At 38.2% G+C, this 12,899-nt stretch overlaps 1 protein-coding gene across 4 annotated transcripts in view; it reads left to right on the plus strand.

The window, feature by feature from the left end:
- tbc1d22a (TBC1 domain family, member 22a) overlaps window positions 1-12,899 on the plus strand; it is a 168,527-nt gene that overhangs the window by 24,673 nt on the left and 130,955 nt on the right. For all 4 annotated transcript variants that reach the window (XM_026923074.3, XM_026923078.3, XM_026923077.3 and 1 more), the window contains exon 5: window positions 11,040-11,110. In XM_026923074.3, coding sequence (XP_026778875.1) covers window positions 11,040-11,110 — 71 coding nt within the window. The remainder of the gene's footprint in view (window positions 1-11,039; window positions 11,111-12,899) is intronic.

The following is a 12,899-nucleotide window of genomic DNA, read 5'->3' on the forward strand; positions in this document are numbered from 1 at the left end:
GAGATCCACAACTCAGATAGGAGAAGCTGTTCACAGGACAACCATAGCCCAGACACTCCATAAATCCGGGCTTTATTGAAGAGTAGTGAGAAGAAAGCCATTATTGGAAAGAAAAACCTTCTGAAATCCTGTTTGTAGACTGAGCAAACATGGTAAAAGATTCTCTGGTCTGATGAGACCACAATGTAACATTTTTGGCTTGGCACAGTGGGTTTCATTTAGCGGGAACACAACACTGTTAATCGCCCTGGGAGCACCATCTTCTCAGTGAAGCATGGTGGTGGTAGCATCATGACGTGTGGATGCAGTTCATCAGCAGGGACTGGAAAACTGGTCAGGGTTGAGGGCAAGATGGATGGAGCGAAATACGTTTCCATGCTTATGAAGACTATATATACACACACACGCTTTTTTTATGGCATTACAGGCTGCTGTTTTATGTTGTACTTTTAAGAGTTTCATTAAAAAAAGCCTAGGTACAGAGAGATATTATCATTTTTAGCTGATTGATTGCAATCTCATAATATCGTTTAAACACTGATATCCTTCCTCGCACATCTTTAATATGAATCTTCATGTCTTTGGCAATCTCCTGTGTGTGAAATATTCATTATGAACTGTAATCATGGGCTGGTAGATGAGAAACTTCTTATTAAATGTCTTAAAGTGTGGGCGTATGAGTGTATGAGATTAGTTTAATGCCAGACAGATTTGGTTCCTTATATCCTAGGACTAACAGCCCATAAGCATATAAGCTTCTCATGAAGCAGCTCAGGAGCTCAGCTAGAATTTCATCACAATGCTCTCATTCTGCATTGGTCACGGATTTCATTCGACATCTACTCCCCACTGGGCCTGAAGTGCTGAAAAAACTTTCCTCAGTGTTAAGGGGGTGTTTTTTTTTTTTTTTTTATTTAGTTAGTTATACACAGTGGTGTCACTGGGCGTCGAGTGTTGTGCCTGGATAATGACGCAAGCGGTGTGAAAAAGTAGGCAAATTTATAATGCAATCAATTAAAGGCAGCAGTGCAGTTAGGCTGAAAGCGTGGAGGAAGTGACAGGGTCTTACTGTATGCTCCCCAGCCACCTGGACTATATTTCATCCTCCTGAGCAGCATCAGCTAATACAGCAAAGTATCTTTTTACAAGACTCCCATTAGTTTACGAGTGTGCCGTGTGCCACTTTGTCCTTTATTTGACTTAACTGCGCTTCTGTTTCATAGGGTTTCAGAGCCGAACTTTTACTGGCTTCACGCTGGTGTTGGACAGATACACAAAACTCGACATTAACACCATCTCATTGTCACATGGACTGTTAATTATTAGCAGCAGCAGCTGCTCAGCATCTGTATTACCACAGGCTGGCTTCTCAAAAGTTGCTTAAATTTATGACTGAAGGCCTTTTTCATAGAGGCTGAAAAATCACTGAAATTTTGAAACAAATGCTTGCCAACATTCACAAGAAGTCATTTTTTTTTTTTTTTGACAAGGCATCATTTAAAACTGAACCAAGCCCCATTTTACACTCACTACCGCCTTTGTTGCGGAGGTCGTAAAAATTCTATCAGACAATCATAGATCAGCTAAACATTAGCTAGCTATTACGTCAGCATTAACGCAAGTCACTTTGATGACCACTATCATGATACTCGATGACATTTCTTTGATGTACAATAGGTTGTTACTGTGTCACGGTGTGTGATCAGACAGTTACTTTACCACTGACTTTTTCAAAATACTGCTTAAAATGCATTTTTTTGTCCTTTTTTTGGGGCTCAGCGGCCAGCCTTTTTTCACAGACAGGCTGTGTTTTATCTTATAATGACAAAATGATAAATACTGACAATGAAAGAGATTTTATGGAAGTGTCTCTCTCAGAAATATATTACTTTTTTCCTCCAGCATAAAGACATTCCAGGAAAAACTCGCTTCTGTCATCTCCAACCCAAAGTTTAACACAATCACACTTTGAACACAATCAAATAAAATGTAAACAAAGTTTAAAAGGATTTTAAGCTATATTGCTTACATATATATACATATATATGTGTATGTATATATATGCTTACATATATATAAGTGCCTTTGTTTTAACTAATGTATTCTTGAATAAAGCAATCTAATGCAAAATGCAGAACAATGGCCTTTCACTTTTGGGCTATAGTCTGAATAAGTTCCTTCTTGACTCAGCACCTTACTTCACTGCAGTCTTTCAGTAGTTTTATTTCCACTCGGCTTGCTGCTACACTACAGTGCCTTTGAGTGACACCCATCTGCACTCCTGATAAATGAGGTATGTCTTTCACGCCTTTCTCCCTTTCCTTTACTCCTCCTTCTGGTCCTGCCCATGCCTCTTGATGCTGACTTCACACAATATTTCTCCTGAATTTTTATCCAGTCCTTTTTTTTTTTTTTTGGCCTGGAAGTGGAAGTCATGCAGGGTTGGAAAGATTTTGCAGGCGGACTCGCATCTCGGTTCAGATAAGCTGTTGTAAGTCTTTCACTCTGGAGAGATGTTCATTGAATACTGAGGACCACTTTACAGCTGGGACATAATAGAAACACTAAGACACGGAGGCGAATTACAATCACGCTGATGTGTCTCATCAGGAGGAGGCTTTTTTCTTATAGGCTTCTTTGAAGAATGGCTTTGTAAAGCACTGAGCACTGGGCTGTGGGTCTGTGCACAGCAAAAATATCATGTAAAATAGCACAAAAATAGCACAGCTTGTGTGAGTCAGAACTTTCCTAATTGTTGGAAATGAGTTGGTGCAATGGGGTCATAAGTTTACATACGCCTTGCAGAATCTGCAGTGTTAATAATTTTTTTTTTTTAAATAAGAATATTTCACATAACAAATGTTTACATATAATCCACAAGACGCAATAATAACTGAATTTACACAAATGAACCACTTCAAAAGTTCACATACGCTTGATTCTTAATACTGTGCGTGTTACCTGGATGATCAGCGAGTGTTTTTATATTTTGTGATAGTTGTGCGTGAGTCCCTTGTTTGTCCTGAGCAGTTAAACTGCCCTCTGTTCTTTAGAAAAATCCTCCAGGTCCTGCACATTCTTCGCTTTTCCAGCATCTTCTGCATATTTGACCTCTTTCCAACACGGCTATATGATGCTGAGATCCATCTTTTCACATTGAGGATACCTGAGGGACTCGTACACAACTATTACAAAAGGTGCAAACATTCACTAATGCTCAAGAAGGCGAAACGATACATTAAGAGCCAGGGGAGTGTAAACTTTTGAACAGGATGATCGGTGTAAATTGTTAATTTACATTATTTTGTCTTTAATAATAATTTAATAATGTAGTAATTTGGTCTTCTGGGAAACATGTAAATATGTAGATTCTGAAGGCTAGTACCTAATGAAATAAATAAAAACTTTAACCAAAATAATAACAATTTACACCGATCATCCTGCTCAAAAGTTTACACCCCCTGGCTCTTAATGTATTGTGTCGCCTTCTTGAGCGTCAGTGAATGTTTGCATCTGTAAACTAAAGACCCCAACTGTAGCTTTATATTTATTCAGCTTCTGTAGCATTTTGTAATATTATTATTGTAATTATTTGTCTTATTAGTAGTCTAAATATCATAAGACAATATACGTTCATGATTTAGGAACAAATTTCTAATATTTATCAGTATAAAGACCAAAATAGTCTACAGTTAAATGATTATGATCTTGACTAATGTTAGCTGAAACATTTATTTCCTAAACTTTATGATCAAATGAGCCTTGTCTGTTGATATTGGAGGAGGGTTATAAATAAAAGCTTGTCACTTTTGGCATTTTTTTTTCACATATATTTTTAAACTATAGCCCTGTGTAGATGAAGCCTGGAGTAATACCGCAATTTCCACATACTGGCTGCTCTGTAATTTTATTTCCATCCGGATCAGCAGTGTCACTGTTTTTCTCCCACCTTCCGTAAGAAAATGATGGAACAAATTACATGCTGTTTTTTTGACCAGCTCTACAGTCCTCTGATAATTTCAGTCCTGTCTGGATAGACACTTCTGTGATTTTGCAGGCAGATGCTACGTCTTGCATTGGAAAAATCCTTTTTTGACTACTACTCCCCATATTTATTTGTCTAGCACTCATAAAAATAATAAAAAAAAGAAAGAAATTGAGAAGAGATAAAGGCTGATTAAAAGGCATTGTTAAAATCAGGCATTTTTTATATGGTTTATTCAGAACCTGGAAAGAAAAAAGTATTTGCCCAGCAGTTGTTAGTCCACTGTTTCTGTGGCTGGATCTCAGATGGTGTTCTGCTACGCATGTAAGTGCACTATGAGGTTCTGCAGGGGCAGGATGTAATACCCTATGTAGTAAGCATATATAGTAATTTCATTAATAGGAAGTCATTTCAGGATTCAGCCTAACTGGATATTGGGGTATGTTTATAAAAAAAAAAAATGAGTGTGAAGTCATAAAGATTAAAGATTATGACTTTTTAAATCCCAGGAGATGAAAGAAATGTCAATTTGAGCTAAATATGAGTGGCAAGAAATCATTATTGTGGGCAAATAATTCAAAATGAAATATTAAAGTTGATTAAATTGTGATGTCGCTTTAAGTGTCTTTGCTCGGAAAAGAAATGTTCTGTTATTATTATTATTGCATAATCACAGCCTGTTATTTGCCTTAGACATAATTTTACATTTACATCAGAGTTCATCAGTCACAAATGTGCACTTGGGTACTTGCCGGGTAGGAAAAAGCACCTGTCGCACTGCTGTTGAGAGGAAAAAAAAGAACACGTGGCATGTTGAAGGGTTGTAGCTGGCACATGGTTCATCCTGCTGCTGCTTCCCAGCAGTGTGCAGTGTTTGGGGGTACCAGACAGATGTGCTTGCTCCAGACCCAGATGCTTTTCGGTCGCGTCCATCCCAGCCAGGCAGGCAAGGCCACATTCGAGGTCGCCGTCTCCTGGAGGAGACACAGACACAGCGAGAGGGAGACTGAACGTGTGAGTTTGCGACCCCCACCCCCCCCCCTTTCCCTCGCCCACTGCGAGATTAATGTCGCGTAGAGGAAATATAACAGATAGTTTAATTAAGCGCCAGGGCAGAAGATTCATTGGCTAATTTCTGTGTCTGACAGCGCCAATGAGGGCTCAAAGGTGCGAGGCGAGGAGACGCACCCTTGAGTGGCTTTGTGTTTAATGAATTGAGTGCTTTCCCTATAAAGTTCTGCTACTCATTAAAGGCAGCCTTCACCGTGTCACTTCCTTTCCTCCATCACAGCTCGTCCTCTCGCTGTTTACCTGCCTGATGAAATCACGCTGATGTTGCCATGCTCCTTCAGCTTTGGCTAGACTGCCCTGCGGTACTGTCCACTATCTTGTTAGTGGGACATTGTTGAGTCAAACATAATTTTTTTCACTGTTATTCATATACACACTCCTCGGCCACTTTAATAGGAACACCTGTACACCTGCTCATTTATGCAGTTATCCAGTCAGTAAATTATATCGCCACAGTGCAGTGCAGTTAATATTCATGACCAATAGCAGAATGGGGGAAAATGTGATCTTAATGACTCGGCCTGAGTGTTAGTGCCAGATCGGTTGGTTTGAGTATTTCAGAAACAGCTGATCTCTTGGGATTTTTACACACAACAGCCTCTAGAGTTTACACAGAATGGTGCAAAAAACAAAAAAGCATCCAGTGAGCGGCAGTTCTAACACACAACAGGGTCCGCTGTCATAGGGAAAATAATGAACTTCACCTAAACGTTGAGTATTTTCCAGTGACTGCATCCCATAGTGTTTTATTCCTCTTGTACCACAGCAGTTTTCCAGCACTTGTAATTTTTTAATTATTAAAGGACAAGACATTGAGTTTGTAACATGCAGGAAATTCATTAATGATGCATTGATTGAACTGAGCGTAATGTTAATGTGTGTTGTGTCTGAGCTTGGCATGAGTGATGTCCTCTGAGTCATCCTACTGTATTTCTTTTGTTTTCATGCTGAGAGTCAGTGAAGGCAGGCTGATGTTAATACCCTCCGCTGAAACGGTCTTCGTCATGTCTTAGTGAAACACGCAGTCGTGTAGGCTTAAAGAAAAGATCCGTTTTAATAAACCACTACTTTTGATGAATGACGATTCATAGACAATGGCTGTTTTTAAAGGCAGTTCAGTTTCCATTCATTGAGCGAGTGTAGAGGTTGTGGGAAGAGATTAGACCTGTAACTCAACGACACTTGAATAGCTCGTAATGACTGAAATGAATTATGCTTTTAGAGCGTTTGACAGAACCATCATTCTCCATGTTCAAGTAACGGTGTAACGCTTCAGTGAATTTGGACCGGTACACAGCGCCATTCATGGATCAGTGTGTTTCCATATCAGTAAACGCGAAACAAGTTTGTCTTAAACACAGTTTTTTTGTTGTCTCAGATATGCACTAGTCATAACTTGGATGACTGCTTGTTTTTTAATTATAAAGTAACAAGGTTCATTAGATGTCTCTACATTTTTCACTTGTACTACATCGTGTGCATTTTTGACCCGTTATGGTTGTAGACTAAGCTTCAGATTAATTTTTCTGGAAGTGTTACTGACTGCTTGTACCATGGCGTTGTTGAATGCTCGAATCTGATTGGTCAGAAGGTGTTGAATAATTTTCTAGAATGTCAGCTTCAGAGTCTATATTAACATGCTCTTATTAACAGAAGGTTTCTGTAATAGCGACATACACAGGGACTTGTATGGAGAATCGTTACTGTGAGGATGTTTCTTTAGCATTTTTGGAAGGAGTCTCCAGTGTCAGTGCTTCATACCAGTCAGTGTCTGTTTTCTCTGTAACGTGACGCTGCGTTTCGTGTCTTATTAACTTCAAGAGAGAGAAGAAGAGAAGCAGGTGAGGGAACGACTGTTTAACTCTTATAACGTAAGTGAAAACAGGATCTAACTTGTTTGTGAATGTTCCACAACATTAAACAGAACTATAAATGAATAATGTATGAAAGTTTGATGTGGTGTTGTTTAATTTTTTAAAAACTGTAACTGTTTTAAAATTCCTGTTGTATAAGAGGAATAAAACACTTGAGGATGTGCTGATATGGGAAAATAATCAACTAGTAATAACTGTGCTAGTTGGACCGCACTACACCACCCTGTTGTTGATTATTTTCTCATAACAGCATGCCCTGCTGTCTTTTATGCCTTATGTTAGGACAGATTGTCTGAGTGGTTTGTCATTTTTGAGACCATTTGTAGATGTAGTAGATGAGGATTACATTAGCGACCAGCCTTAGCGACAGGGCTTTGAGAGACTGTGAGCAAACCTGAGCTACTCAGTGTTGTGTTTTACTGGTCAAATTTTTACACACATTGGATTGAATATTTTTCATTCTTTTAAATTAGTCCTAGGCGATATGACTACATATTACTGATATTCTGATAAATTATGTTACAGTATATTTTTCTGAGATATAGTGATATCTTTTGAATCTTTTAAAAAACGTTTTTAGAAACTGTAATGTAACAGAATTACAAACTGTGTGGAAGCAGCTGATTTGATGTCAAAATTTTTGATACCTTATTTAAAAAAAAAAAAAATTTAATATTTAATTTAATACTTAATCTTTAATATTGTAAAATTATTGTTGACAGTTTTTAGATTTGTATTTTTTTATCCTTTCACTGTTAAATATTTTAAATTTATTTTTTATGAATAATTGAATTACTAATTTTATTTTTAATAATTATTTTTTTTATATATTTTTTTAAATTTTTTATTTGATTTTTTAAAAAATTATATAATAGTACAAAAAAATTCTTTTTGAAGACATAAAAATAGAGTATGGAACAATTTTTTGAAATGCAGAAATTGTAGAAATATCTTTGAGAATTGTGATATGGTTTTTTTTTTGTCATACCGCGCACCCCTAAAGGGTTATGGTGGATAAGTAAGGAATAACACGCTCCAGCCCATGCTGTTATATAAAATAATGCACGCCAGAGGGGTGTGATGCGGCACAACTCGCCAGCGGATTGCTGCGTTATATAACAGCATGGTCTGGAGTGTGGACTACTATAAATAGTGAAGTTAATGCTGTATACATTTATTTCTAATTATTTGTAATTTGTAGTTATGACTTAAAATTTTATTATTTCCCCAAACAAGTAGTTTTCATTTGAAATGTAGGAGACGGAGCAAACAAGCGCTTGGCCTGTTTGGGAAGTTTAAGAAAAGCCTCCTGTCTGAAGCTTTCTCATGAAGCTAGTTGAAAAAAAAAAAAGCCAAGCGTGCGCAAAGCTTCATCAGGAATACTGTTGAGAATTTAAAATTAAATTCAATTTGGTTAACACTTTTCTTGGTCGCTGAATAATTCCATATGTTATCCCATAGTGTTAATACCTTCATTATTATTCCAGAATAGTAGAAAATAGGAAAAATGGAGAAACCCTTCTATGGGGAGGGGTGTCCAAACTTTTGAGTAGGAGTGTAGAGTGTAAAATGTCTGCATAGACAGGTTGTGCGTCATTTTTTGGATGCTATAACAATTCATTTCAGTGTTTAGACTGTACTATAAATTTCTGTTCGAATCTGTGTATGGGTAATATATGGCTAGCCTTCAGGAAAAATTTCTAATTTTGTGGAATCTTTGTGGATATTCTGTAGCTAGATATTCAGCGAGTTATTGAAACTTTCTATGCCATGAGATTGTATATTCTGTAGCTAATCAGGGAGCTGTATTTACGTACCATTTCTCATCAACTTACCGCAGTGGAAATAAAGTCGGATACGTATATTTGTAAACAGGGAGAGATGTTATTCCTCGCTTCGTCGTTTAAGCCTAAATGACTTGTCCTGCTCTTGAGCACGAATGAAACAATGCAGCACACAAAGACGAGTGGTGAGATCGAGGTTTGCGGTTTGTGCGTAATGAACAGAACAGACCGTTAATTGTTTGGAGCTTGGCGAGGCTCACCATGTAAATTGAAACTAGAAATGAATGAAAAAAAATGAAATAGAGCCTCACATTCTCTCAACTTCAATTTCCATTTGGGTTTGAAAAATCAATTGTGTGTGCCCCCATAAACGGAGGATTTTTTAAAAAACTATCATCTTGTTAGCGTTATCTAGTCTGTATTGTAGTGTGTAGCTTCCTGCTGTGTGATACGCAGTTGGAACGTGTGCAGGTTTTGTTGATTAGCTCATTTATGTGAAGAATTTAGTCGAAAGCTTTGTTTGATTGAAGATTAAATGTAAAATTGGGTTTGATTTTAGCGTGCGTTTAAACACAGTGTCAGTTTGTAATGAGCCTTTCAGGAAGTCTTTACGCTCAGATTCCCAATCGTTTCTGTTCTGAGCTCTTTGTGGGAATATAAATATGTTTAGAAAGTGTGTGCAGTAAGGGATTCATTGCCTGAAAATCAGATGCTCTGTCTAAAACAATTCTTTGTGCACACACTGTGTTCATGCTAGCTGTAAGGAAGTGACAGGTGATTGATTATTTTCTTACGGAAGTCTGAGACGATGAGCTTTGATGCAGGTGATGGACACAAGCAACACTCAACTTTATGCACATTAGTTATGATGTGGTAAACAGAAATCAGTAAATTCTTTGAGCCAATCCTATGGGGCATTTCAGAAGGCTAGTTAAAGTTTGTGCTATTGTTTCACTATCACTTCGTTTGTGCTATCACTCGTCAGGGAGAGGGAAACAAAATCTAAATGGCACTCATTGAACAGTGACAGTAGCATCCTGTGTCTCTATATTCTTTTTCATTTAGCGGTTTAGCTCATAAACCCACACAGAACAAATGCTGACTACTTGATAACATTTTCAGACTCAGGTGACCAGTGGCATCATTGGCATTTATCTACGTCACAATATGATTTCCTTTTTTTTGGTTTGGCCCTCTAGGGTGGTGGCATTCAAACTGTAGAGCAGTTAAAGGTTATACATAGGACCTTGAATAAAAGGGTTTTCCCTTTCATTAAAGATTACAAGTTCTTGTAAAAAAGCTAGAACCATTAACCAACCAGGAACCTCTTTTAAGCATGTAGCACGCATAGCAGTCGCAGCACGACAACGAAATTAGGAGGAGCATCCAGCGTGTTACTCTGTTATTTGGAAAAAATTCCTTAAGGGGTTTTGATGGTTTTATAAGTAAGTGTTTAATCTGTTAGAAGCTCTCATTTGCCACCACTTTGGAGGCTCGGTGGTGCTGGGATATGAACTCATGACCTTCTGTAGGAGCCCAAAGCCTTAATGCGCAATTATTCATCCTCAGAAATGAACACGCTGCATCTTCATGGCGCGATGCCAAAGTAAATAGTAGGGGTGACATAGCACCATCTCACACTATCTCCAAACTGGATAATGTTGTGTCTCAAATCGTATACTTATGTACTGTTCTAGACTATTATTGAGTGTTGAGACTAACCAGTTTTCCTATTACAGGTAAAGTTTGAATTTTAAAAACCTCTCTCTTTAATTTAGTCTTAACCTACTGAAAGGTCTGTTCTGAGTTCTAGTCTTCTGGATTTTCTGGTTCAGAAAATATTTTTTACTGTAAGGTCAGAATTTTTGATTTGAGACGCAGCTCATGACAACAATCACACTGACGGCAGGAACAGAGCTTGTGAATGAAATCACTAAACATTTGACAGTTTGGCTCGGAAATAAGACAGATAGGGGTGTTCTGCAGTTTCGCTTTTAAGCCTCTAGATGTACATAAGATACGAGTGCTTCTGCACGTGCACCCAAGTCATGTGACAAGTATAAATCCACTCTTTAGCCACTGAGCACCACTTTCCCTAAATAAGAAACAGTGATCAGTTGTAGATTTGATGGTATTCTAAATAAGGGAGAAAGTCTTTGGAGGAGCTGTAACACATTAACAGGTCAAAGAAAATGAGTAGAATATTATGCAGAAGCATTTCTCACTTTTGGATTTAGTTCTGAAAAGGTGCTATGGAGCATGGCGCAAATTGTGAACATTGATATGATCCATGTGTTTATGTCTTCTTTTTTCCTCCACTTGTAGAAGAGCTTCGGAAGTTGAGCTGGTCAGGAATTCCACGGCAAGTGCGTCCTATCACATGGAAGCTTCTCTCAGTGAGTAAACCAGTTCATTAACTGTAACTGAAACGCTGCTGTCTGCCTCACCTCACGCACCCTGACATTTACTAATACACGTCTTCATCATCAAACGCTTAGCAGGCCAGTGTTTACATTCAGCTTAGGCATTCATTTTGTTTTCACACACGTACACGGAAATTGTTATAAACACGTTAAATGCCTCGTCATTGCGGTGGTGTAGCTGCACAGGTGCACTGGCTCAATCATGTGTTTAGCTTTACAAGACATAAAGTTAATTAGCAGCATTTAACGTTTCCTCATGTGTTGTTTCAGGCTGTTTGATAGCAGTTAATTTGGCTGATGTGCTTACAAAAAGGAACACATCTATACGGAGGCGTTTCATGCAAATTTGTCATTTGTGCAGAAATAGAGTGGAAAGGATACGTCGGAAATGTAAAAGAAATGCTTACAGGTTTAAAAAATGGGGGAGCTGGAAACATTAACATACATCCGGCGGCCTGGGAAAACACTTCACGTAGTGATATGGACAGACTGTATAAAATTTGCCGCACTCACCGTCTACTTTAATAGGATCACCTCTAACCCTGCTCATATGCAGAGATCTAATTAGCCAATCATGTGGCAGCAGAGATCTAATTAGCCAATCATGTGGCAGCAGTGCAATGCATAAAATCAAGCAAATACAAATCAAGAGCTTCAGTTCATATTTACATCAAACATCATAATGTGGGGAAAATGTGATCTTTGTGACTATGATTGTGGCATGGTCTTTGGTGCCAGATTGGCTAGATTGGATTCTTCTGATCTCCTGGGAATTTCACACACTATAGTCTGTCGAGTTTACACAGAATGATGTGGAGGGAAAAAAAAAAACATGTAGCGAGTGACAGTTCTGTGGACGGAACTGCATTGTTGATGAGAGAGGTCAGAGGAGAATGATCAGACTGGTTCGTGCTGACAGAAAGCCTACAGCCAGACAAATATCCACTCTTTACAGCCACGGTAAGCAGAAAAGCATCTCATGCACAACATGTCGAGGCGGATGGGCTACAAAGACAGAAGACCACATCGGGTTCCACTCCTATGAGCCAAGAACAGGAATCTGAAACCTGGAAAAACATCGCCTGGGCTTTTTTTTTTTAATTAAGAGATTTAGGCTATACATTTGAAGGAACATAGCCTCGTAATCAAAGCTGACGATGGAGAATCGGGAGCCATTTAGATCATTTATTTTTTTCTCCTGACCAACATTTGCTGTGATTATATTACCCAGTAGTGTTTCCAAATCAAGTGTGTGGTGGCCTGGGAAAACTAGTAAAAATTAGATTTTCTATTATTTCTAAAATCCACAGGTCTTCCTGAGCTGAAATATGTTTCTCTTTTGCATGTAACAATAACAAGTCAAGTTTTAACAATTTAAATTATGGCTGAGAGTGAAAAGGGAGAATTATTTTTTTTTTCTGAAGCTCTCCGGCTGTCTGGCTGCGTCTCTGACCTTTAAAGGATGTAGCCATGGTGGATTTGTGCTAGTCCATGATCTTTCTGCTGCTGTGTTTGTGCAAGTGTCTGTGGTGGTGAAACTTAGACGGATTAGTCTAGAGAGATGCAAGAGAGAACCTCTAATGCGCAACTATACACACTATGGGATAAAATGCAGATAAAAGATGTTGAAGAAATGATAACTTGCTTGATATCACAATATTATGAAGTAGGCAGGGTTCCACAGTACACATTTTGCTTGCATGTGCTCCTTTTTTCCCCAAAATATGGGTTGAATTTGAACTTATTGTAGCACACATGTAAG

Source organism: Pangasianodon hypophthalmus, chromosome 18 (assembly GCF_027358585.1).
Source record: "Pangasianodon hypophthalmus isolate fPanHyp1 chromosome 18, fPanHyp1.pri, whole genome shotgun sequence".
NCBI lineage: Eukaryota > Metazoa > Chordata > Actinopteri > Siluriformes > Pangasiidae > Pangasianodon > Pangasianodon hypophthalmus.